Raw genomic sequence first — 26,470 nt, forward strand, 5'->3', positions numbered from 1 at the left:
TAAATCATGGCTAAATAGTTATCAAGATCTTAGAGCACCCGCATCGGTTGGAGCTCATCGCCGAGATCTTAAAGCACCCGCATCAGTTGGGGCTCATTGTCGGCCTTGGCGAAGAGCCTGCTGATGCAGGTGAAGGTGACTTGAGGCGCGACACAATCTATTGAGCCCAATTTATGAGGTAAAAAAATGAGACGTGTGTAATGCACACACTTATTTTAAAATTAATATAGAAAATTGAAAAATTGCCCAATGGTTCCCTATTGCTCCTACAATTCTTTCACCATTTCATCACAACTTCATCTGAATTTCTTGCACAAAGGTGAGCCGATGATATCTAATTTTCATTAATTAAATTTATGCAAGTACCTTATTTAAATTTGTGCCATAGCGTTAATAAAATTTTCTTATATAAATTGAAACAAAATTTAAAAAATCAAAATTAATTCATATGAGTCAGCATGATGAGTCAAACCAATGCAACAGTTGGCTCGTAAGTGAGCCCGGAGCATGGATGAATCTAGTGGAAACTCAACCAATATTGATGATCATATTTCTAGTTAAACATAAAATTTATAGAGAAAAGTAAATAGAAAGTTTATATAGCCTACCAATTACTCCACATTGATGAGCATCAATCTAAAGGTAAGGATTAAGACTAGAAAAGCTGATCATAAATAAATAAATAAAGTATGGGTCGACGAGGGGAGAGGGCAAACCAAAAGGCAATCATGTTTTATTGAAACATGCTATGAAAGAAAAACAAGTACTAATCTAATCTATCTACATATACAAAGCGCAAACCACAAGAAATAATTTCTGTTCAAGGCCATTTTTTGTTTCCACATATTATTGTTCAAATCTCTAGTGCATTAAATATGCAGCAGAAACATTCTCTCCCAAGTTTGCAGGATGTGAAATTAAATACTTAAATCAACATAAGATAACATCATATTTGGTAGCCATATGCAATAATTGTTTGCTCATATTGTTGGGTAGACATAGTAATAGAGCATTTCCACCAAAGCAAAATGAAATTGATAAAAAAAATTGCAATCCTCATCTTGATGAATTCTCAGATACTGGTAATGAGTGGAGATAGAGCAGTGAGAAGATTATGGGTGTTGAGAGGTTTGGTGATGTAGGCGTCCACCCCTGCCTCCATCATCTTCTCCACCTCCTCTCCTTTGCTGTGCGCACTCAACGCTACCATCGCCGTTCGAACGCCGTAACCGCCCTCCGCTTCTCTAATCCTCGCCGTTGCCTCACTTCCGTCCATCACCGGCATCTGCCAAAACAAAACGCATTCATCATAAAAAAAAAATCAAAGCTATATTACTCGAAGTAAATGCGTACCTCACAGTCCATCAAGATGCAGTCGAAACGAGCCGATTCGCCGCCTCGGAGGCTCTCGCAGACGAGCCGGCAAGCCGCCGCGCCATTCTCGCAGCAGAAAGGCTCGGCGCCGAGCTGAGAAGCCACAAATATGGCTATCTTCCGCCCCACGGGATCATCATCCACCACGAGGATCTTCTTCCCCGTCAACAGCTTCCCGACCTTCTCCTCCTCTCTCTCAGCGGCACATCCTCTTCTCGGAGGCACGCCACCGAATTCCGGCAAAAGAGCAATAGTCTGATACAAACGCGAACCGTGAAACGGCTTAGAGATCACCAAATCCGGTGCAGCTAGCTCGTCCACATCAAAGTCCGCGGTGGTGGAATCCAGCCAAACCACCCTAGTATAGCAGCAGCTGCTGAGATCCCTTCTGAAATCGGCAATTGCACCGCTCATTTCTGAGAAGGGCCCCACGCACGTGTCCACCACCATCAGCACCAATCCAGACTGCTTGTTTTGATCAATGCCGTCGAGGCTGCTCAAAGGGACTGATCGCGAGCTGGAAGAGCTATAGCTATGGCTCGAGAGGTTCATTTTCTGCTTGATTTTGTTAAGAGTGGGAGCGAGTTGTTGGTGTTGCTTCACCGCGTGCACCTTGATCCCGAGCCTCTGCATGAACGCTTGCAACACATTGCTCCTTTGAGCGTTCTTCAACAACAGCACTACTCGCGAGCTGTGGGCTTTGTTGGGCAACCAGAAATCGGCTGCACTCTGGCTTCCTGTCTCGACTCTACACAACAACACATTGAATCTAAAGCAGCTGCCTCTCTCGCCCACTTCCTTGTCCACAATCCCTATCTCTCCCCCCATTAGGCGCACCTATACGCACCCAAAGAAACGAGCATATCAAATGATAAATTATTATAAACTAACTTCATTTTGAGCTTACCAGTGATTGCACAATCCCAAGGCCTAGACCAGTGCCCTGTTGTCCCAGTGCAGTTTCTCTGACCTGAATGTAGTTCTCAAAAACAGATTTCCTCTTCTCTTTTGGAATGCCTTTTCCTGTGTCGTTTACCTCAAATGTGAAATCCATGCGGTTGGGATCAGCATGGAAGCTTTCTGATTCGGCCTTTGCTCTATGAAACTTGAATAGGCAGCTAGTTTGGGTGGAACCAAGCATTTCATTTTTAAGGCAAGGCTTTCTTGCCCAAGCTCCAACACTCACATGTCCCTCTGTGGTGAATTTGACAGCATTGCTAAGTAAGTTGCTCAAGATTTGTTTCAGTTTGGTCCTGTCACCTTTAGCCCAACGACATCTCGAGATGGAGCCATCACATGGATCCAAGATCACGTCTACGCCTTTCTTCATGCCAACAGGATGGTATAGATCAACCACGTCTTCCAGAAGCTGCTCCACGTCAAACGCCTGCTCCTCAAGCTGCATCTTCCCGGCTTCTATCTTGCTCGTATCAAGAATGCAGTTTAATATGCCTTGAAGAAAAATAAATAAATAAAATTACATGTAAAATGAATGATTAGTACTATGTAAAAAGTAAGGTTCAAAGAAAACACCAACCTAAAAGGTCCCTGGTGCAAGCTTCCATCTGCAGCAGATTTTCCACCACTTCTGATCTGCAAGGGTCCCTCTTAGTAACTTCACTGCGACACACTTCTATGAGGCCACTTATGCCTGCCAGAGAAGCACGAATGTCGTGGCTTGCACTTGCAAAAGCGAGGCTCTTGTTCATGCTTTTCCTCTCCGACTGCTGGGTCGATTCCATCTGGTTTATCAACGCTCCACACAGAAACATCTCCCTTCTAGCACCTTCGACTATCAGTGACACAAAAATGCATATCAGGATCACCAAAGCACCAACCATTAGCACTAGCAGAGCTAAAGCCAATAATATCTTCTTGTGAACTAGGCTTGAGTACTCATCACGTGCCACAACCAACACAAACACCTGAGACAACAAAAAACCACAAATATATATATATATGTATTCACATTTCTCAAATCATGAGAAAGCATGACTAGTGAAGCATGTGAAACCGATGCTTACAAAATGAAGTCCAGCAATCTCAGCTGGTGAGCAGTTGATCATGGACTTCTTCCCTCCAATGCTCAAAATATGGTCACTCAACTCGCCATTGCAACTTATGTTTCCCACTGTCTGAAGCTGGCCACCATCGCAGCTTGACAGCTGAAACAGAACTTGATCTCCACCATCTAAGATGACACGACTGTTTGGCAAGCCTTGAATTGGCAAATCCCAATCCGTTGTCACCAAATACAAGCTTCCATCATGAAAGCCCATTTGAGCAACCAAGAAATCAATCAGAGGCTTCATACGAAAGCCTAAAGAAATGACCCCGTTGCCATCCAAACGAACCGTGTTGAGCAGCAGAACATCCTGAGGAGGATTTCTCCACCCGGTCCCCAATGAGGCATATCCATTTGTACTATTCAAGGCTCCTTGCAACCAGCTTGCTTTAACTAGTGCAGGTGCAGGAAACATAGTCGCCTCGCCATATAAGTTTCCTGTGTCGCGATTTGCAGGCTGCAAGTACCATGTGTACTTCTTCTCTGCATCTTTTCTTGCAGGAAATGTTGAGTTTGAGTACAAGGCATAAGGCTCGTCCCCATCTTTACCGTATGCGAATAATAAGCCATTCAAACCAACGTAAGAAATTTGAGACAGGTATGGTATCGTTGAAAAGGCTTGGAATAGTACAGGAGCCACCTGCATCATTGAAGAATAAAAAAATCACAAATCAAAACTAAGAAGAAAAATTAAAATTGTAGATTGAAGTGATAAACAACCTTTGCTTCAATATTTGGGAAGTGAAGATGATTACTATTGTTATCCAAAGAGAAACTCAAAATTCGGGCAAAGTTGATGGCTGAAGCATTGTTGGGGAAGAAGAATGCAACTGCATTGTGAATTTCAGATATGAAATGTTGATGGATGTTGTGTGCTATCAACTTCACTTCCTTTTCGACTGTTGCGACTTTGTTGAACCATATTGTGATCAACAGAGCAGCCAAAGACAGCACCACAAGTATCTACAAAGATTGATAATAATGCAAACGATATCTTTTAAAAACCCAACAACAACAAAAAAGAAGAAGCATAACACAGGTTTCATGGCATTGGAAATAAAGAGAAAATACGTACCATGAAAACGAAGAAACAAACGGGACGCAACACTATCAACGAATTTTGCTTCATCTTACAAAATCAACAACTTCAAATGCTTCTGATCATCGAAACTGTCTCACATAGCCATAACATACTGGATTTTTTAATATTGAGAAATTGAAGGTGTCGTAAATGATCATTATTTTGAATATACATGGAAAGAGAGGGAGATATTTTCGCACAAATCTAGAAAAGAATCAGAATTGAACAAGGAATTGTTACACAAGAGTTTCGTCAAAAATTGACTCACGCGCTATATTTGTTTTGAGATAGCTCATCACTCTAATATTGTATCTCCAGAAAATATTTCATTATTTTTGGTGTGGATTCTTTATTTATTTTACTTACAATCACTTATGAGTAAAACCTTATATAGATGCAGAGATCGTATAAATACAGAAATGATTTTTTTCCTCACATTTATAATAGGCAACCTCCATCTATCCATATATTCCACATCATTTCCCATTAGATGATTTCAAATGGAATTAAATAATTTAAGTTTAGGCATTGTATATATATTAATGTACAAATTTTTTAAAAAATAATTGTACAATTGTGCACACTAAGGTAGAATATACGTGTATACATGTAAAATTATATATCTATTAACATCTTAAAAATACAATCATTCTCTATCCTACTTGGCACTCTCACAAGATGCTTCATCCTTGACTGTGTCATTCATCAACATCTCTTGCCCACAACAACTACAGATTCGTGAATCAATGTTTGGAGGTAAGTAATTTTGGGAATGATAGATTGGGAAAGCTGCAAATCTGCCTTCCCTAATTTAATCTTTACCATATATATCTAATGCCATCCACACACTTTTATTACTTATGGTTTTGGGGTTTATACTTACAAAAACACTAATTCATAATCTTAATCAAAATTGAAAAATAACATTAATCACGATCTATTTTATAATAATAATAATCATCTCTATTACAATTCTAATTTCTAATCCTAATAAAACAACATCTATCAATTATATAAACCAATACATATTTCAGCCCCCATATTGTTTCTCTCTCCTACATGGCACACTCACAAGGCTTTATTTTATACTATCTGAAAGGCTTTTTACAACGCCTCGCTTCAACCCTTACATCTTTTCTCTCACAATTTTACAAACATAGCTTCAGCCGTTACATCTCTCAATTTGTCTCACAATAATCTTCCCAGCCGTTACATCTCTCAATTTCTCTCACAATATGAGTTTCCATCAATCTTCCCACAAATCTCAAACAATCCGCTGTGAAATTGAGAGATTTAGTCTCTCTCGCTCCTTCTCAAACAATTGGCGCAGAATCTTCCCACAAATCTCAAACAATCGGCTGTGTAATTGAGAGATTTAGTATCTCTCGCTCCTTCTCAAACAATCGGCGCAGCTTCAGTATCTCAAACAATCGGCTGTGTAATTGGGAGATTCAGTCTCTCTCGCTCAATCTCAAACAATTGGCGCAGATTCAGTCTCTCTCTTTCAATTTCCATGGCACAAATTTCAATTTCCATGGCACAAATTAGGGATGTGCTTCATCCATGGCTGCAAAAAATTTGGGAGGTGCTTCATCCATGGCTGCACCCCACACTACAGATCCATGATTCAAGGTAAGTAATTGGGAGTGATAGATTTGGAAAGGCAAATCAGCGGATTTAATCCTACTCATACACCTTGATTTTTTATATAAATTCTTGGCAGGCTATTCCTCTACAAGTGGGCTTTAGAAATTGCAGAGAGAGGGAAAAGTTGCAGGTCATTCTTCGTCCTTGGAGCAAGAACGGGTAAATCTTTCAACTTTGAGATTCTGAGTTTTGTGGAAAGATTCGGACTTATTGGCTCATTGAACTTTAGTGCCATGTGTGGTTTAATGTTATTTTATTTCGATCATGGTTTTGGTTTTTTTCGTTTCTGGAGAATGTTATGTTTGTTTCGATTTTTTCAATTTGGTCGCATATATGTGATGTTTGTCGTGTTTTTGGTCTTCAGCTTTCAATTTATTTAAAAAACTAACCATGGATATGCTATTGCTCACCAACTGTTCTATGAAATGTCTAAGAATATTATAGTTCCTTTGGGCAAAAATTGTAGATCTTATTCCCAAGTAACATGTTCACAAAGACAGTTTCATTATTGATCTGGTAAAAGCTAAGTGAACCAGTTAAGATCTGAAAAATAAGTTTGGCCCTCTTTTCTAGAGCACATCATGTAAGTTAAGTTGGGATCATACTCAACAAAAGCTTGTGGCTTTTTGTTGAGATTTTTTATTTGTTGCTTCTGGTTAATGCTTTAGATTCTATCAATTATATAAACCAATACATATTCCAGCCCCCATATTGTTTCTCTCTCCTACATGGCACACTCACAAGGCTTTATTTTATACTATCTGAAAGGCTTTTTACAACGCCTCGCTTCAACCCTTACATCTTTTCTCTCACAATTTTACAAACATAGCTTCAGCCGTTACATCTCTCAATTTGTCTCACAATAATCTTCCCAGCCGTTACATCTCTCAATTTCTCTCACAATATGAGTTTCCATCAATCTTCCCACAAATCTCAAACAATCCGCTGTGAAATTGAGAGATTTAGTCTCTCTCGCTCCTTCTCAAACAATTGGCGCAGAATCTTCCCACAAATCTCAAACAATCGGCTGTGTAATTGAGAGATTTAGTATCTCTCGCTCCTTCTCAAACAATCGGCGCAGCTTCAGTATCTCAAACAATCGGCTGTGTAATTGGGAGATTCAGTCTCTCTCGCTCAATCTCAAACAATTGGCGCAGATTCAGTCTCTCTCTTTCAATTTCCATGGCACAAATTTCAATTTCCATGGCACAAATTAGGGATGTGCTTCATCCATGGCTGCAAAAAATTTGGGAGGTGCTTCATCCATGGCTGCACCCCACACTACAGATCCATGATTCAAGGTAAGTAATTGGGAGTGATAGATTTGGAAAGGCAAATCAGCGGATTTAATCCTACTCATACACCTTGATTTTTTATATAAATTCTTGGCAGGCTATTCCTCTACAAGTGGGCTTTAGAAATTGCAGAGAGAGGGAAAAGTTGCAGGTCATTCTTCGTCCTTGGAGCAAGAACGGGTAAATCTTTCAACTTTGAGATTCTGAGTTTTGTGGAAAGATTCGAACTTGTTGGCTCATTGAACTTTAGTGCCATGTGTGGTTTAATGTTATTTTATTTCGATCATGGTTTTGGTTTTTTTCGTTTATGGAGAATGTTATGTTTGTTTCGATTTTTTCAATTTGGTCGCATATATGTGATGTTTGTCGTGTTTTTGGTCTTCAGCTTTCAATTTATTTAAAAAACTAACCATGGATATGCTATTGCTCACCAACTGTTCTATGAAATGTCTAAGAATATTATAGTTCCTTTGGGCAAAAATTGTAGATCTTATTCCCAAGTAACATGTTCACAAAGACAGTTTCATTATTGATCTGGTAAAAGCTAAGTGAACCAGTTAAGATCTGAAAAATAAGTTTGGCCCTCTTTTCTAGAGCACATCATGTAAGTTAAGTTGGGATCATACTCAACAAAAGCTTGTGGCTTTTTGTTGAGATTTTTTATTTGTTGCTTCTGGTTAATGCTTTAGATGATGCAATTTGAGTTCAGGGTTCGCCATTAATCTTGATGCTCTATGATACTCTCTGTTATAGGTAGTTGAGGGAAACTTTACCAGTGCTTCTCCTGCTTGGGATCCAGGAACTCCGGTATGTTTATGTAGTGATTTAGACAGTATAATAGGTGAACATTTCATCTGACCACATTTCTTATCCGTAAAATGATATATTATAAAATGATTGAACTGTATATTATAAAGGCATATATATTATAAAGTGATATGACAAATCAACTGTATCATGGTAATAACATATCCTAATTATTATAGTTTCCTGCTCTCTCTCCTAATAAGTAAACTCAAGTATGTACTTGCTAATAAGTTTAGTTAAAAAGATGATATTTTGCCATGATTGGAAAGTTGCACCTATCTTATAGGAATATTTTGCAACTAGGAGCAAGGAAGTTTTAAAAATCAAATCTGGAAATTTGGTGATTGCTTTGACCCTATAAGCTAAACTGTAATGTTATTTAACTTATTTTAACCTCTTAGATAATCGGGAAATTGGTTTTATCATGTCATGTGTATTGGGCAAAAATCATTCTTGCTACAACTTATATTTGATCTACCACACATAATTATGATTATGATTATAATAAATGGGTAATCAAACACATAAAATACTGGAAAGCAGTCAAAGGGGGTTTCAATGTCATAATCTTTTGCATGGAATCCAAATTAAAAACAGATAGAAAAGCAAGTATATATTGACTAACCCAGTCTTTCTGCTGCTGATATCTTTGTATTCCACAGTGAGAAAGAGAAAATGTTGTCCTAGAATTATGAGAAACGATAGAAATATGTAAACATCAAACTGTTTTTATGATAGACCGTGGCATCTGTTTTCTTTTCTTTTTCTTTTTAATTGAGTCAGTTATTTATTCTTAGTTCTTCTTGTCAAATAGTTTGGGCTAAAGGCCTATAACGTGTGCATGGGCTTTTAGGGTTAGGGTTTCCTTTTTACCTATTTAATAGGCTTATCATAGTTAGAGTCGTTTATGTGGAATCATAGTATTGTTTAGGACAGCTATTGCTGTAGGCCTCGGTGAGGAGTTTTCTTTTAATTTCTATCATTTATAATATTACCGTTCAGTTCTCGTTCCTTCTCCACCTTTACTCTATCAATTGGTCCGACCTGCCATGGTTGCTACGACGCGCAGCACCGAGTCTCGACTGGATTATTTAGAGAAGGTGGTGTTAGAGTTGCAGACATCGCTGACCTCCCTTACCAAAGCAGTCGACGCTAACCGTTCTGCCATGGAAACTCAACTTGCAGCCATCTTGGCCGCCGTGTCTTCCACTGGAAAACAACCCTTCGTTCCAGATGATCCCGGCGACTCTTCCACTGGGAAACAGCCGTTCGTTCCCGACAACACCAACCCCACCACTATTCCGATTCAAAAATTTGACTTACCCGGGTTCGATGGATCTGATCCCGTGGGCTGGATTGCTCGAGCCAACCAATATTTTCTCGTCCATCGCATTCCCCCGGCCATGAAGCTGCAACTTGCTATTATCGGCATGTCTGGCGCAGCTATTTCCTGGTTACAACTACTCCTGCGTCGTAACCCCAACCCGGCATGGCCACAATTCACCCAAGCCTTATTGGCGCGTTTCGGCGATGCCTCCACGCTCAACACCTACGAGGCCTTGTTTCTATTACATCAAACAGGATTTCTGGAGGATTACATCGCTGCTTTCGAAAGCCGCGTGGCCCAGCTGCCTCCCCTTTCAGATGACCAGTGCTTAGGATATTTCCTCGGTGGTCTCCAGCGTTCGGTGCGAGAGCAGATACAGGACAACGCTCTCACTGACTACACCTCTGCGGTCAGCGCAGCGCGCCGTGCTGCCCGTCCTAGTACCCCTACCGTGTTTTCCCACCGTGTTACCCCTCTCACAGCCGGCCAACCAACAGCCACAGCTACCTACTCTTCCGACTCCACGGTTTCTGCCGCCTCACTACCTTTAAGCAAGGCCAAAAACTTTCGCCAACTGCCGCAATCAGAGATTCAAAAACATCTTGCCGCTGGTACCTGCTTCCGTTGCGGTCTGACTTTCGGACCCCTTCACCGCTGCCCGCCTAAGACGTTGAACGTCCTTGTGTGTGATGAATTGGGGGAGCCCGAGTTCGATGCACTACACCAGCATGCGCCTGTTGAGGCATCCTATTTCCGGTCCATACTTCAGCCTTGAGGACAAGGCTGTTTTGTCCGGGGAGGCTATTGATAGACCGTGGCATCTGTTTTCTTTTCTTTTTCTTTTTAATTGAGTCAGTTATTTATTCTTAGTTCTTCTTGTCAAATAGTTTGGGCTAAAGGCCTATAACGTGTGCATGGGCTTTTAGGGTTAGGGTTTCCTTTTTACCTATTTAATAGGCTTATCATAGTTAGAGTCGTTTATGTGGAATCATAGTATTGTTTAGGACAGCTATTGCTGTAGGCCTCGGTGAGGAGTTTTCTTTTAATTTCTATCATTTATAATATTACCGTTCAGTTCTCGTTCCTTCTCCACCTTTACTCTATCATTTTATGAGTAGATGGAGTTGGCTGTGATTTGGTATGCAGGCATTAAAAACAACAGTTATGTTAGAGTATACTTTTTAGTATTTTATTTCTAAAAGTTGGGATCATACTCAGTAACTCAATAAATTTTGAACCGATTGATTTGTAGGGAACCATCATGACTTAATGACCTCTTCAATTGTGTGCCCATTTTTTTTAACTCAATAATTGTTGGAAGGTGAAGGAATATTTCAGTTTGATATACATCCGCTAAGATTTAGTTTGATTGTTGCTTTTTGTGTGCTTCACTAACAGAGCACTCACGGAAACTGTGAAGCAATCTCAAGAAGGTTGGGGTAGTTCTGGCGATTAGAGTGAAATCAAGGTATCTTATACTTGAACTGACCTGACCTTACATCTTCCAAATTTGGTTTGAGCAGATACACTGTTTGCCAGAGTGATGCTTCTATGAAAATTCTCCACCTAAAGCTGAATGGGTTCTATTTTTAGTTTGTTTTAGATGCTTCATCTATGTTCCTTTTTAGTGTGCTCTGCACACATATCTGCAGTTGTGATTTTATTTTGAGATGTCAAGAATTCTTATACTGAAGAGGCTGTTTCATATATAATCTAGATTATTTTCGAATTCGTATTATGTTTCTGTAAAGTTTTTGGAGACTTTGTGACAGATTGCTAATAGAATATATGAGAACTTTGCAGGGTGCATGGGTATTGAGACCAAGAAAATCCAAGAGAGTGTCAATAGTACATTTTATAGGTGGCGTATTCGCGGGTGCTGCTCCACAGCTTACTTACCGCATGTTGGAACGTCTTGCGGATAAGTAAGTCGTTTAACTGGCAAAATATAATTGATTGTTTCATTTGATTAGCAATTCATGTATTAGTTTTCATGACATATATTTGTGAAGTATCATAATCAAACAAGTTTTGCTATTAATTAGAACTGTCTTAAGAGCAATATGCCTATTCACTCCAAAACTAAACAACATATATATGATCTCCAAAGTTGGAATTTTTTATGCTATATGATCGCCTGTCTTGCCTCTTTGACATAGTTCATCATATGTTGCTAAAGCATATAAAATTTGAGTCTGAAACTGCGATTATATTAAATTCTTATCCATTTTGCTTCTGCATATATCTTCTCCTAAAGACCTTATATAGAATTTGAGTTTGAAATTGAGACTATATTAAATTCTTCTCTATTTTGCTTTTGTATGTATCTTCTCCATCCCATAATAGATTCTCTAGGGAGTGGGGGAGGGGGGGAGGGAGGACATATTAGAATACTATTCATTTGATTGTAAATAAAATGGATTGACATTTCTGTTAACAGAAAGTCCTCAAGAAAGTATTACATAACATGAAAAAATAAGAGGTTGGCAATTAATTGGTTATATCTAGCTTATATTCCCACTCAATTTTTTTCCTGCCATGCTGAAACTTATTCTTAATGTGAATTGTTGTTTTGACCATCTGAGTGATATCCTTAAATTCTTGGTGGACTCTTTTTATGGAAAAATAATCACGAATTGCATGATTAAACTAAAAATGTCATCCAATAATATCATATGAATAAATGTCAATACGGCAAGATCGATCAAACTCACAAGTCTCAACACCACCAAACAATAATGGATGTAAAAGAAATATGATTTGAAATTCTAGACAAACAAGTTAGCCAAATCTCGGGGATGAGCTCGGAGTTGGGAGAGCTTTGGTTATTTATCTGAGTTGAATTGATTAATCATTCTTAAGTGTGAATCCCACTAATATGATGGAGATCCTATGTAGATTGCCATAAGTTCTACTTGGACTCTAGCATGTATTAAGAAAATAAAGGATCAGTTGAATGTATTAAATGTACTCTGCAGTTGTCTTAGTCTAATGCATAGAATTATTCCCTGTTGGTTTTGGTTGGTTATAGAACCCAATTATTATAACATAAGGATAATTTTTTGTCCGATGCATTATCTAAGATATCACGATGTTCAGTTTCAGTATGAATTATTCAAAATACATTTATATTTTTTTTCTTTTGAACATTATGAATTAAGAGATTCTCAAATCATTGATTGCATTCTGTAGTTCTAAAAAAATATTCTTGATCCTTTATGAGGAAAATCCCGTGTAAATAGCCTAATACAGTTTCTGGTAACTTACTCCCTAACTGAAAAAATATGAGTTCTATTTCAATCATCTTCAGAGGGAGAAGCTTTGCTTGAGATTAACTATTTGAGAGTATAGGCTCTAAACAGATCATATAAACACCATCGTCCATTTTTCTTATAAAAACTTTCAGTAGCTTTACACAAGACTGTATTGATTGGAGAAGCTTTACTTGAGATTATAGGCTCTGAACAGATCATATAGACACTAAGACACCATCGTCCATTTTTTTAATAAAAACTTTCAGTATCTTTACACAAGACTGTATTAATTTGTAAATGCATATTTTTTCGATTGTTTGGATCTTACAACATATGTGATGATTAAATTATTGTATGAATAATGGTTTATAAGTGTTGAGAACATATGTAAGAGGGAGAATTATTATATGAAGCAACATTTACCTCTTGAACCTTTTTGTAAATTAACTTTCATATGCTTATGAAAAACCTCAGTTTTAGGGATCGGGATGCTAGAGTTGCTCTTTCTGATGGTATTGAAGAAGAAGATTCAAGAGCATCATCGTCTTATTCCTCTCATGAGATTGGTGAGCAAGAGAATGATCGAGCCATGGAAGGGCTTCACGATAGTTATTAGCTTGATATTTTATCATTCTCACATTGATCTTTATTGAACTTCGCCATGTGAAAAAAAAAAAAAAACATAAATAAAATTATACTTTTGAGATGCATTTAAAACAAATAGATTCTTCTATTTAATTTACTCATGAAAAATAATTTCACATAAATTATCCTTCCTGAATTGATCATTCTCATATATATTGAATTTATTAAATCTCACAATTCAATGTTTAAATAAAATTATTGTTAAAGTTTACCATTTATAAATTTAAATAAAAAGATACTTTGAAAAAATAATAAAAATATATTTTAAATAAATAGGTTCTTATAGTTTGAAATTTTATCAAGATTATTGACCAATTATTTCTTTATATATTTTATTTGATTATATATATATATATATATATATATATATTATAAATTTAAATAAATTCGAGAAATTAGTTGGTTATTATATGTTTAGGATGAGAATATGTATTAAAATCATCACATATATACTCCTATGTGCCATCGTCATATTTTTGCATTTTTATTCATCCTTATTTTTCCAAACATTTACATATCTATTCATTCTTATTTATTTAAGTATTGTTTTTTTATGAGAATTCACCAAAATAAAAACCTATATAAAAGGATGCTCTTACTCTCCAAACCAAATACCCACATTTAATTGGTGAAGTGATTGAGATTAATACAATTTGAATTGCTTTGTCAATTTAAGTTGATCAAATTTATTTAATTAAATAAAAATAATAATTTTATTTTGAAAAATAAATACCTGCATTAAATAAATTATTTCTTCATTTTAATTTAATCATAAAATAACACATTTAAAAAAATGGATTAAATATTGATTTTTTTATGAAAATAACGAGGCTCGACTCTTAGTCTGATGTTCTGTGCTTTCAAGGGTTCCCTACGGCTTTTCTCTTTTCTTTTTAATATAAGCCATATTTAATTAATTTTATGAAAATTTACCAATTGAAATACTAAATAAATTGATATGATATAATTTGAATCTAACATCAATTTTCTCAAGCATTAGACGAGATGATTCTTAAAACTTAGTTATGGCCTTTCAAACTTCAAACTAGATGATGGTCACGAGTCAATTTTATTTTTCAAACTCAAAATGGAATAATGCTTGAAACTTAGTTATGGTATTTTAACCTTCAAATGTGATGATGCACAAAAGTTTGTTATATTTTTTCAAACTCCATATAAGATGATGTTTGAAAGTTAGTTAATATAATCTCACAAGTCAGCCCTGGTCTTTCAAGCTCATAACGAAAATGACGAATAGAAGTGAGTTATGATATTTAAAGCATCAGGGCCTAGACGATTGCTCATATATCATTTTTCGAGTTCTTAATGATTAAGTTGTCTTACAGAGTTGAGATGAGATGATGCTTAGATGACAGATGAGATTTTAAATTAATTCTTATCTTTCTTATCTGTCAATATAGAAAAATTGTACTCCCTCCGTCCCAATAGTAATGTCCCAAAAAAATGAGCACGCAAATTAAGAATATGTAGATAAAGTACGAGAAAGATAAAGTAAATGAAGTGAGAGATAGATAGAGTAATGAAAAAGTAAGAGATAGATAAAGTAAATGGGGGGGAGAGAGAGAGTAGATAAAGTAAAATGTTTTCTTTTTTGGATTATGACATTATAAATGAGACGTCCAAAAAGGAAATTTGGGACGGAGGGAGTACAAAATTTATACTACAAAATAATAATTTCATTATTCTAGCAAAAAGTTAATATTTAATTGATGAATATAATTGAGATTAATATACTCCCTTTGTTCCACATCAAATGACCCAATTTATATTTTGGATTGTCCTATTTCAAATGAATCAAATCAAATTTAGAAATAAAATTGGGCATTTAACACTACTTTTTTTGTTGTCCACCACCACTTCACACATTTATCATACATTTTTTAATATTCGTGTCTAAATATTTTGGATAATTTAAAGCGGGACGAAAAGAGTAATATGAACTGTATAGCATCAAGTTAAATTAATTTAAAAATAATTATATTATACAAAAATAATATAAATAATTTGAATCATAATTTAAAATCCCGTCGAATCTCGGGTTATACACTAGTTAGTATGTATATGACAACATTATTTCATTAAAGTTTGATAATAACCAAAACTATCATAATCCTAATTCCCTATCCTAGTCAAAATGAAGCGCATAACAAACCTCCTTTTCATAAGAATGTGACATATATATTTACTATTTATATACAACAATAATTAAATTCTATAAAGTCACGTAGCTATTTATATGATATCATTATTTCATTAAAGTCTGATAAAAATACTTGGAAAAAAATTTGTTTTCATATTTAAGCATAGCTCGTGATTATTACCAGTCCATAAAATAGCTCGTGATTAATGTTATGTTCACTTTTGATTTTGATTAGTATTAAAATTATGAATTAGGATTATTATTATTATAAAATATCTCAACCCTCAAATCCTCATAGCTCATAATTGTTCATAAAAAAACCCAAAAACCACGAGTAAGAAAAAAAAATCAATTTCTAAAGCTCTTAAAATAAAAAAAGAAGCACATGGCCATGGAGTTTAAAAATCCTTATTTTTTTATTGTGCATTATTTTTATTTCTTGAGAATTTAAACAAGTTTGTCTTTTAATCTCTAATTATAACTATCAAAAAAATACTTGGTATTATCATTCAATATTTTGGCAATTTTTTTTACTAACTTTATAATTATTATTGAAGTTTGGATTCTGAGACAAACACATCAAACTAAACTCGAAAAAGAGACAATCATTTTATTAAACGTCACCTTTAGTAAATAAATTGTATAACAAATATAAATATTTACATTGTTACGAAGCATGTCTCAAGAACCAAACAAAGAAAAAAAGCATAGCATAGGTTTACAGAGGTGGCATGGAATTGGAAATAAAGAGAAAAGACGTACCAGAAAAATGAAGAACCAAGTGGGATCGAAGCAACACTATCCACGAATTTTGCTTCATCATTAGAAAAAAAGACGTAGAAATTATTTCACAGTATATTTGTAAATTAATTATAAAGATTGTTAACTAAAAGAATTGTTAACAGGACATGTCAAAACTATTATATATAGTAAAATAGGTCTACATTACGAAATCCAAAAAAAGTGAACAAAATTTTCAAAATTTAATAACAAAATTATTTCAATAATGATAATAGGAAATTGATTAAATCTCCATAAGTTGTAAATGATCACAGTCTGACCCTCAAGCATGGCAACACTAAACACCAAATGGAATGACCCTAAATAATAAATTAATATTTCATTTTGTATATCTATAGAAATCAATAAAATTAATGTGGAACCTTACAGTTCTCCCACAAGTAACTCTCTACTAACAGAATTATATAGAATGTGTAATTCAACAATTTGAAACTTATAGAGCAGTGCATAAGTAATTAAGCACTATGATGAACTTGGATAAGATAGTTCTTATGGTCCTGTTATTCATGAACTTCTCTAAGAAAAGCAGAAAAGCAAACCAAACATGCAAAAGAATGGTTACAGCTTACAATCATCCAGTCCAATTTGAGCATTACATTATGACCTGCACAAAGGTCAAAACAAAACAGAAAAAAGTTAGGAAGAAGTCAAGCAAAAACATCAAATACTACATCACAGCATTCAACTGTAGATACATGCACAAGTTAAATAAGTTGAAAGTTTAAAGTATTCAATAAATACAGTTTAAATGAGATTGATATCTTATTTATACTTCAAATCCAATATTTGATAGTAATACTCCTTCGATCTCCTACAAGTAGTCTGTTCCATCTTCTCACAAAAAGAAAAAAAAAAGTGTAAATAGAAAAGTAAAATATAATTTTCTAAAGAATATTTCAAAAAGTCTATGAATTACTATTCACAGTAGATAATTTTCTCAAAAATATTTTGAAAATTCCTATCAATTCAATATATGATATATCTACACAAGATTGGTCCCCTGAACATGCTTGAACGACTCGACTCTAATCAATGGATTCTTAATTTTACGGTAAATTAAAGTTTTGAATTATTAATGTTTTGAAAAAAGAAAAAACTGGAAACACAACTAGAATGAAACAACTATCACATATACCGTTAGTGATGAAGGCACTGGTTTGGGGAGGCACTTTGAATTCCTCTGACGACGAATTTCAGAACTGTAGTATTCAGAAAAGCCTTACACTTGGAATGAGAGTATTTTATAGCAAAAAAAATTAAATTACATATATTAGGAAGGAAACACATTCCTAGATGAATGACAAGGAAGTTTTCATCTTTCCAAATTAAAAGATTGATTTTTCTTTAATTGTAATTGTAAATCTTTCCTAAATAATGAAAACAATGACAATCCGTCAAATATACTGTAACAGATTTCATGCCAGAGGAGCATCGCCGGAAAATATTGTGTTTTGGCGGCGAATCTGCCATTGCTCCGGCGGGATTTATCAGGGAAAACAATGTTTTGCCGACGATTGTGCCTGACGGTGAATCCATGGTCGTTTTGGCGGAGCCTATGCCAGGATCGGCGAGTTTGCAGCGGCGAATCCATGGTCTGCGTTGAACGAAATGGTTTTGAGGTGTGTCTCGAGAAAATTGTTTTGTAGATATTAAAGATTAAAATTAGTAAAATTTAATAATAATAATAATAATAATAATAATAATAATAATAATAATAATAATAATAAAATTATTGTAAAATTGTAGAACTATTTTTTTTGACTTGGGGGGGAGCGGTGAAGTTTGAACCATGGATCTCACTGTTCGTAAACAGGAGCTCGCACCGCTTGGTGTCCCCTTGGTGACCAAAAATATTTTTATAGTTGTTATAGATAAATAAGAAAGAAATTTTTACATAAAATCGAGTAAATTAATTAAGGAAATAAGAATCTAATCTATCTATATATATATATATATATATATATATATATAGCAAATGTTCAATTTAGAATGTGTAAATGTAGTGAGAAGTGAGAAAGATTTTACACCCTTAGATTAGCTTAATCCAACGGTTCTATGCTATTTAATATTAGGGTTAATAGCCAAAAAATACACGAACTATCACCAAATTTGCAAATTGCACATGACCTTCAAAAATAGCCTCAGAATACACCACCTTTTGATTTCATTGTAAATTGCACACGGCGAAAATTCCGATTAAGATTAACTTTGATCGGCCCTGACGTGGCATGACACATGGCATTTTTTACACGCTGGCAAGACATGTATTCAAAACGACTTCATTTTGAATAGAAATTAAAAGTTGTCTTCTCTTTTGATATTTTAAAGAATTTCCTTTAAAATAAAAAATAAAAAAAATTGAAGAACACCCCTCCGCTCCAGCACCGAGTCCACCAACCTCCCAAAGCCAGCCCCTCTCCGACGCCCATGATCCAGCCCACCATGCCTCATCCTCGGCAGTGCCAAAGAAGCGGTAACTATAAGCTAGTATCGAGGTTCCGAGAAGAGGAGCAGCAAGAAGAGAAGAACCAAGCTTCATCAGTTAACTTACGCCGCCGCCACTTCCTCCACCGCCAGGAGCGCCGTGGCTGCAGCTCTCGCAAGTCTCTGCAGCTGTAGCACCATGGCGGCGATGGTTGGGAATAAGTCTCTCTGAATCGCGAGTCTCGGCCTCCTAGATCCCCAAATCACGGCCCTCGCGAGTCTCTCCACCGCCAACACCATAGATCCCCAAATCGCGGCCTCTTGCCCGTCGATTCCCGGTGACCGCGCAGCCGGAAGGCCGCCGCCGCCGAGCCCAACCGAAAGCCCCCCTTGTCTCCGATAGGGGTGAGCATTCGGTTATATGATTCGGTTTTTGCTAAAACCAAACCAAACCATATTTTAGCTCGGTTTTAAAAAAAAAATGAACCGAACCGAATCAACCGAACAAACCGAACCGAATTAACCGAATTTTTTTTAATTAAAACTGAACCGAACCGAAAAACCGAATTAATCCGAAGAAAATCGAAATTTGCGAAAAAAAACCGAAATTTTTGAAAAAAAAACCGAAAATTCCAAAATAAAAATTAAAAAAATATTAGAAGTTAGATATTATAAAATTATAATTACAATATTATATATATATATATATGTATTATAAATATAATTCGGTTTTTCGGTTTTGTTCGGTTTTAAAAAATCCGAACCGAACCGAAAAACCGAAATTTTATGAAAAAAAAACCGAACCGAACCGAACCGAAAAACCGAAAAAACCGAACCATATTTTAAAATTTCGGTTTGGATCGGTTCGGTTATTCGATTTCGGATTTTTTGCTCACCCCTAGTCTCCTATACTAATTCCCCTTCTCTCTCGTCTGCATCTTCAATTCCAGAGTTTGTGGATACGCAACAATTTCAAAACCTTTCACTAAAATTCCAAGTCGGAAATGAGGGAAGCGGAGAGGCTTGGTATCCGGTAGTTGCCCCTCTCTGTTTGCCGATGATTTCCCCAATTTCATCAAAGTGAATAGAATCACCTTTTATGTTTATACCACACCTGCTCTACACCACCACCGCCACCACCGTTTTCCCTCATTTTGAGGAGGAAGCCGGCGGTCGAGATTTGGAGAAGCAGCGCCTCATCTGGATTTGGGCGTTTCGCCGGCCCAGGAGGAAGGCGGCAGGCGAGATTTGGATAAGAAGGGGTGAGCGGCGGAGGGGGGGGGGTTGACAACATCGTTATTTTCTTTTTAATTTTTTTATTGAAAAAAGCTTCACAAAACGACGTCATTTTGTATGATCGCCGGCGTGTCCACGTCTGCAAATTCCGGGAGACACGTCATCTAAAATTTAAGGGATGGTCAACACTTGTGCAAATTACAACAAAATTAAAAGGTAATGTATTCTGAGGCTATTTTTGAAGGTCATGTGTAATTTGCAAAATTGGTGATAGTTCATGTATTTTTTGGCTATTAACTCTTAATATTATACGTTTAGTTGCTGATTAAGGTTAATAATATCTTTTAATTATTCAACGTTTATGGTAAGTCCCTCAAAAGATCGTAACAATATCACTGTTAGTTTTAGAAGATTTGTTTAATTTGAGATATGGGGAATTAATCTAACAGCCATTTCTTAAATTAATAGCAATCGTCGGTTAAACTTAATTTCTTTACACAAATTCATTAGAATTGCAGACGAACAAAAAGTAAAATAATTTCTCATTTTTGTTGAATTTTAATAGGTTTTTATTGAACAAATAATAATAATAATAATAATAATAATAATAATAATAATAATAATAATAATAATAATAATAATAATAATAATAATAATAAATTATTATTATTATTATTAGTATTATTATTAATTACTATTATTACTATCATTCTTTTTTATAAAAAAATTGGTATTACCCTAAGAAAGGAAAAACACACTCACACTCTAGCTCTCTAGGTGACTCGAACCCCCGACCTATTGGTTGGAGAAGAAACGTTTTACTAACAGACTATGCTTCATCGTCAAATTATTATTATTATTATTATTATTATTATTAGACCACCACTATTTGTAATGGTACGATAAAAAAATAAAATTATTTAATTAATTAAAGATTATACATTTTTTTAATATAACATTAATATTATAAAAAAACTAAAATAATTTACCCCATGCGTATGCACGGGTGGAATATTAGTCTTTACCAAATATAAAAACGACTCAACTTTGTTGGGACTGTCCGAAAAGGAATATGATACAATTTCAACGAGACGGAGGGAGTATTACAATAACAACTTATAGCACCAAAACTATTGGTTCTTCTAGATTTTCACGTTTAGATAAACTAAAAAAACAAAAGAATGATTTTAGTGAATTCTACACATATGAACTTGCATACTATTTATATGATCCAGATTATAATTAGTTTTCGATTTTGCCAATAACCATTTGTCAAATATATAAATAAACTTAAAACAATCTAAAGATATTATTTACAAACTAAAAACTATCTAAAACTGAAAACTCATTCGTACCCAACTGAAACCTATAGCATAAGTCCATCATACCCATCCCATCATAGGCTCATTTGAAGTCCGGCCCATTTGAGGCCCAAAGCCACTAAACACGTGGTCCCGAAACGAGCTGGTTCGAGATTTTCTAAAAAGTCTGGCCTTGGACCGACCCATTCCAAATATGGTCATAGGTCAAGCTGGGCCTAACTCCGAATGGGCTCATCTGGGACTGGGACGGACTGGGCCGGGCTATTGACAACTCTTGATACAACACACGAGATTAAACCAACTAAACTAAGTGCTCAATTATGAATTTCTCCCAACCATTAATATATATGTCTTCCTTATACCATCATGTTGTATGGTGCAACATGTTGCACACAAGTTTTTGTGAAACTCTACTAATAGCAATGATCGAGTTAGAAATTATAATTAATTATTTTTTTTATATAAAAACTAATACTCACATGAAGTTGAAATGAGAAATTACAATTTGGTTTAGGAAGCAGGGTTCAGAGCGAGTAAACAAGCATAGATGTCCTATTTGTTATTACTGATCAAATTCTAATGATTGTCTTTCTTCACAACAGATGAGATCCACATTCTTGATGTAGACAGTCGATGATACACCATTAGGGTAGTTGTGCCCGCCATGAAGCCCCATGCATCGCCCTCTCGGATTCTGCATTGAGAGCACTCATGGCTTCATCCAGGAGCAGTATTTTTGGAGACTTCACTATAGCTCTGTTGATATTGCCACTCGCTGCTTCTGCCCATTAGATAACTGATCCACCTCTCACCAATTCGTCTTGTATCTCTTGTCCATGCCCCTGATGAATGTGTGGGCGTTTGAGAGACGTGCGATTGCCACAATTTTGGCCTCTGTGGCGTTGTCGTCTTCCTCCCTGTAGGCAATGTTGTTGCGGATAGTGTCTTTCAACAATGTCGGCTCCTGACTCACCACTCCCATCTGTTGTTTCAACCATTTCAAGTTAAGCTCTCGGATTCCTACGCCGTCTATCGTTATTATGCCTGAATTCGGGTCCATTGGTCGAAAACCGCTGGTTCAGAGCCTGAACCGGCAGCTCACCTATCCGTGAAGAGGTAGAGAAGGGCCGGCTACAAGCCTTGAAACGGCAGTTCCGGGACGTGTCGGAAACAATCGTTTCAAGGGCCTAACCGCCGATTTTCGATTTATTGTTTTTATTTTGTTATGTATATTGTGTATATTTTTCTTATAAAATTAAATTATTTAATACATTACGTTTAATGAAATTTTTGAATAAAGTCAATACGAAATACAATAAACTATAAACAAAATAAAATTATAACACATTTACCATCAAAATATAATAAAATTTTCATTTCTACATAATTTAAAGTAACAAAAATTTACAAACATCTACAAATAAATTACAATCTTCAAAATTCAAATTATAATATTGAATAAGTAAATAAAACTTACTACACTAATGTTTCTTGTTTTTTTTTTTTGGTAAGAAAAATGAATTTATTGATGATGCCATGGTACCAGGGATACCAATAAACTACACTAATGTTTCTAAACTACTAAGGGGGTGTATTCGTTGTGGATTTCCACAGACTTTAAAAAGTCCATGAAATTCACATAGATTCCAGACGACTTTCAAAGAATTCGTGGTTGGATTTCACCCCGATTTTCACTGATTTTCGAAGAATTTAGGGGATAATTCTGGAATTGAAATCCATGATGCCAACGCCCGCTGAGTCCCAGCACCGCTGGAAACCCAGCGACCGCTGGGAATCCAGCGAGCGCTGGAAACCCAGCGTGCGCTGGGAATAAGTCCTATATAAAGGCCCAGCGGGCGCTGGTGCCCTAATTCAGTACAGACTTCTCCTTCTCCTTGCGCCGCTCCCAGAACTCCCAGCCCAAAAAATCTCCACCACTTCACTCATTCCATACCACCACCCTCTCCGGTCACCTTCAACGACATAATGGTCCAAACCAAGAATGCAAACATCCGTAGAGGCGAGGAGGAGCAATCTTTGAGCGAAAGGTATGAATGTCCATTTGAATTGCAAAGCGAATTAGAGGGAGAAATATTTAAGAAATTCAACTTGAACTACATTACTCCTCCGCATTACTTGGATTGGGAGTTGATAACAGATTTGAAACTTAAGCAGCAAGTTGGTTTATATTTGAAGAATCTAGGGATGAAAGAGTATGCTAAAAATATTGCATTTTCTGGGTATGATCCTCTATGTTATGAATTTATGACTACTGTGGAAATGAGTGGTGATATGAAATGGATTAAAGTTAGGATGTATGAGCGAGAGTATAAAATTAGTTTGGCTAGAATGAAAGCTGTTTTTGGTTTCAGTATTGGTATATTATCTGATAAAACTCGGGGATGGAATGTTAATCAAGAGTGGAATCGATTGACTGGCTGTGATAATTGGGATAGTTCGAGTATGCCTAGTGGGTACATTAAGGATCCGTCGTTGGCTATTGTTCATAAATTTCTTGCATATAATGTGTCTGGAAAGGAGCAGGCGAATAAGGTGAATGCAGTTGAGGTATTTTTGCTGGAGTGTGCTTTAGATGGCACAAAAGTGTGCATCTCACAGTTTATTTGGACTGCTATGATTCGGGCGAAGAAGCGCCCTAATGCCCATGCTTCTTTCGCTACTATTATCACTGGTTTGGCACACAGGAATGGAGTTCTTGCTGCGATAGAGGGGCCTCAGCATAGTCAGGATGAGCTGCATGGTGAGTACATTGATTATAGTGAGCTCAGAGGAGCTCAATTGATTTCTGACCGATACACGTTGGTTCCTCATGAGAAGAGGAGTTGTGTAGTTAACTACATACACTCCGAGATTGCAGCAGGCCGTCGTCCCCGCATTGATCCTGGTGCCGGTCCATCTGGGACCGCCAGTGATGATGAAGAAGAGGAGAGCGAAGAAGAAGCTGAAGAGGAAGCCGAAGAGGCAGAGGAAGAAGACGAGGGAAATGGAGAGCGAGCAGCTGGTGGTTCAATGTCGATAGACTACTATCAGCAGGTTCAGAATGATCTCACATCATTCCGTGCACACTTTGATTCATCCATGGGAGCATTCCGAGCTCATTTTGACTCATCGATGACATCAATGAGGGATGATATGAATGCTCGCTTTGATGCACAAGACCAGCAGATTGCCGAGCTGCAGCGCCAGTGGGATTCTTGGAGACCACGTTTCTGAGTTTTTATATTAATGTTGACATTGTTTTATGAGTTTGGATAATTTTATCTTTTGAACAATGATTAATGTTTGTTTTCATGAATTATGTTTGCATTTGATTCATGAGTTTCATGTTTTCATTACATTTTAATCATGTTATTATGTTTTTATGATCATACAATTTTACATAAATATAACGTATGATGAAATGAAAATAAAAAAATATACACAAATTTGTAACATAAGCAACCCCAAAAAATATGAATTCCACAGAATTGAGCATGAATTAGGGGGTATTTGTTTGCTGGAAGCCCAATTCAGAATGCTCGAATTCTGGGGATTTTACTCAAATCCCAAACAAATACCCCCTAATTCATGCTCAATTCCGTGGATTTCATCAAATCCCCAACTAATACACCCCTAATTATATAATTCATGCTCAATAAAATCAACCAATATCCATTAAAAAAAATCTAAAAATAACGTCAACATCCATAAAACATCCAACATTGAAAAAAAATGTTAATTCAGCCACATCCATCAAAACACGGCCCTAAGTATTATCTTCGGTCTCCGCCTGACCGTCTTGATCGGTTTCAGATATGTGTCTACTTTGCCACATAGCATTAGCAATATTTGTTCTCCATATGTTCGCTTCATTCCGCTGGGACAGTTGGCTTTGAGAAAGATATTCCAAAATGTCTGTATCGTTCTCAACATCTGGTGCAACATTTCCTTCTTCAACCTCGACTGGAAATTCATCAGAACGACACTCCTTTCGGAGAAAGTTATGCAATCCAGCACAAGCCAAAACTAACTCTGCTTGTGTTTGAAATTGGAACGGAGGAGCTGTTTTGAAAATTGTGAAACGTGATTTGAAGATTCCAAAAATGCATTCAATCACGTTTCGCAATGATGCGTGTCGAAGATTGAACAACTCATCTGCATTTCTTGGATGACGACCTTCACCACCGAAATCTTTGAGATGATATCGAACGTCACGTAACGGAGCCAAAAACTGACGACGATTAGCAAATCCACAATCTACTAGAAAATATTTACCTTGAGGCACGTGGAGTCCATTTGGTCTAGACAATGCATCACTCAAAATTTTGGAATCATGGGCTGAGCCTTCCCATCCACTAAGCACATAGATGAACTGCAAATCAAAGTTGCAAGCTGCCAAAACATTTTGCGAATTCACCCCATGACGGTTACGATAATAGCTCACGTCTTTACCTCTTATCATGGCCGGGATATGAGTGCCATCTATAGCCCCGATACAATCCTAAAATAATAGGTGAATATGTTATACAAAAACCAAAAATATTTAATATAATACAAGAGCAGAAATATTATACCTTGAAGTAAGGATAAAATCTGGTACTTTCCCGAATTTTAGCGGGTATTGCGCCAGTCGGCTTAACCATCATGTCCGGTGTTATGGTGTTCAATGCTCTCAAGATTTTGTTGAAGTTCTGACTAGCAGCAAAATGCGAACGACCAAACCTTTCATGAACGTTACAATAGCGATCGTTGTGCCCTACAATGATGAGGAATGTTGCCAACATTTCTTCAACAGTTGTATATCGTGTATCATCCACATGGGCTTTCTCCCTAATGATCTGGCATAATTTGATGAAGACGTCAGGATACATTCTATACAACTGTCGAAACTGGCTCGGATCTCCATCCATCATTCTCGTAATAAAACGAAATCCTTCCCTAGTCTTTGGTCGTCGCATCAGAGTGTTGTCAGCAGTCGGATGTAGCGTCATAATATTTCCCAATAGAGTGATAACTACCTTAGCTGCTTCC

The 26,470-nt window shown here is 36.4% G+C and overlaps 3 protein-coding genes across 13 annotated transcripts; 1 reads left to right on the plus strand and 2 right to left on the minus strand.

Moving 5' to 3' along the window:
• Positions 1-830: 830 nt before the first annotated feature.
• LOC131007067 (histidine kinase CKI1-like) lies at positions 831-16,495 on the minus strand. 2 transcript variants are annotated; one of them, XM_057934209.1, is made up of 8 exons: positions 16,419-16,495; positions 4,515-4,609; positions 4,160-4,402; positions 3,399-4,079; positions 2,912-3,299; positions 2,282-2,826; positions 1,354-2,211; positions 831-1,285 (listed from the first exon to the last, which is right to left on the minus strand). In XM_057934209.1, exons 2-8 carry the CDS (start codon positions 4,566-4,568, stop codon positions 1,073-1,075), a joined length of 2,982 nt encoding a protein of 993 aa, XP_057790192.1. In that variant the 5' UTR covers positions 4,569-4,609; positions 16,419-16,495; the 3' UTR covers positions 831-1,072. The 2 variants fall into 2 exon arrangements, with proteins under 2 accessions (XP_057790192.1, XP_057790193.1); XM_057934210.1 differs by lacking the exon at positions 16,419-16,495 and having other exon boundaries at positions 898-1,285; positions 4,515-4,784.
• LOC131007068 (uncharacterized) lies at positions 6,925-13,571 on the plus strand. Of its 10 annotated transcripts, none has more exons than XR_009095891.1 (6): positions 6,925-7,642; positions 8,216-8,269; positions 10,849-10,917; positions 10,995-11,064; positions 11,400-11,521; positions 13,325-13,571. XR_009095891.1 is itself a non-coding variant. In XM_057934214.1 (3 exons), the coding sequence occupies exons 1-3, from the start codon at positions 7,350-7,352 to the stop codon at positions 13,464-13,466; spliced, it is 354 nt and encodes a 117-aa protein (XP_057790197.1). In that variant the 5' UTR covers positions 6,926-7,349; the 3' UTR covers positions 13,467-13,571. The 10 variants fall into 10 exon arrangements, 2 of the variants coding, with proteins under 2 accessions (XP_057790197.1, XP_057790194.1); XR_009095889.1 differs by lacking the exon at positions 10,849-10,917 and having other exon boundaries at positions 6,926-7,468; positions 7,560-7,642; XR_009095892.1 differs by lacking the exon at positions 10,849-10,917 and having other exon boundaries at positions 8,216-8,303.
• Positions 16,496-25,205: 8,710 nt separating the features above from the next.
• Positions 25,206-26,352, minus strand: LOC131002510 (uncharacterized). Its single transcript, XM_057929013.1, has 2 exons — positions 26,014-26,352; positions 25,206-25,940 (listed from the first exon to the last, which is right to left on the minus strand). Exons 1-2 carry the CDS (start codon positions 26,350-26,352, stop codon positions 25,206-25,208), a joined length of 1,074 nt encoding a protein of 357 aa, XP_057784996.1.
• Between the last annotated feature and the right edge of the window lie 118 nt (positions 26,353-26,470).

This window comes from Salvia miltiorrhiza, chromosome 1, assembly GCF_028751815.1.
Source record: "Salvia miltiorrhiza cultivar Shanhuang (shh) chromosome 1, IMPLAD_Smil_shh, whole genome shotgun sequence".
Taxonomy (NCBI): domain Eukaryota; kingdom Viridiplantae; phylum Streptophyta; class Magnoliopsida; order Lamiales; family Lamiaceae; genus Salvia; species Salvia miltiorrhiza.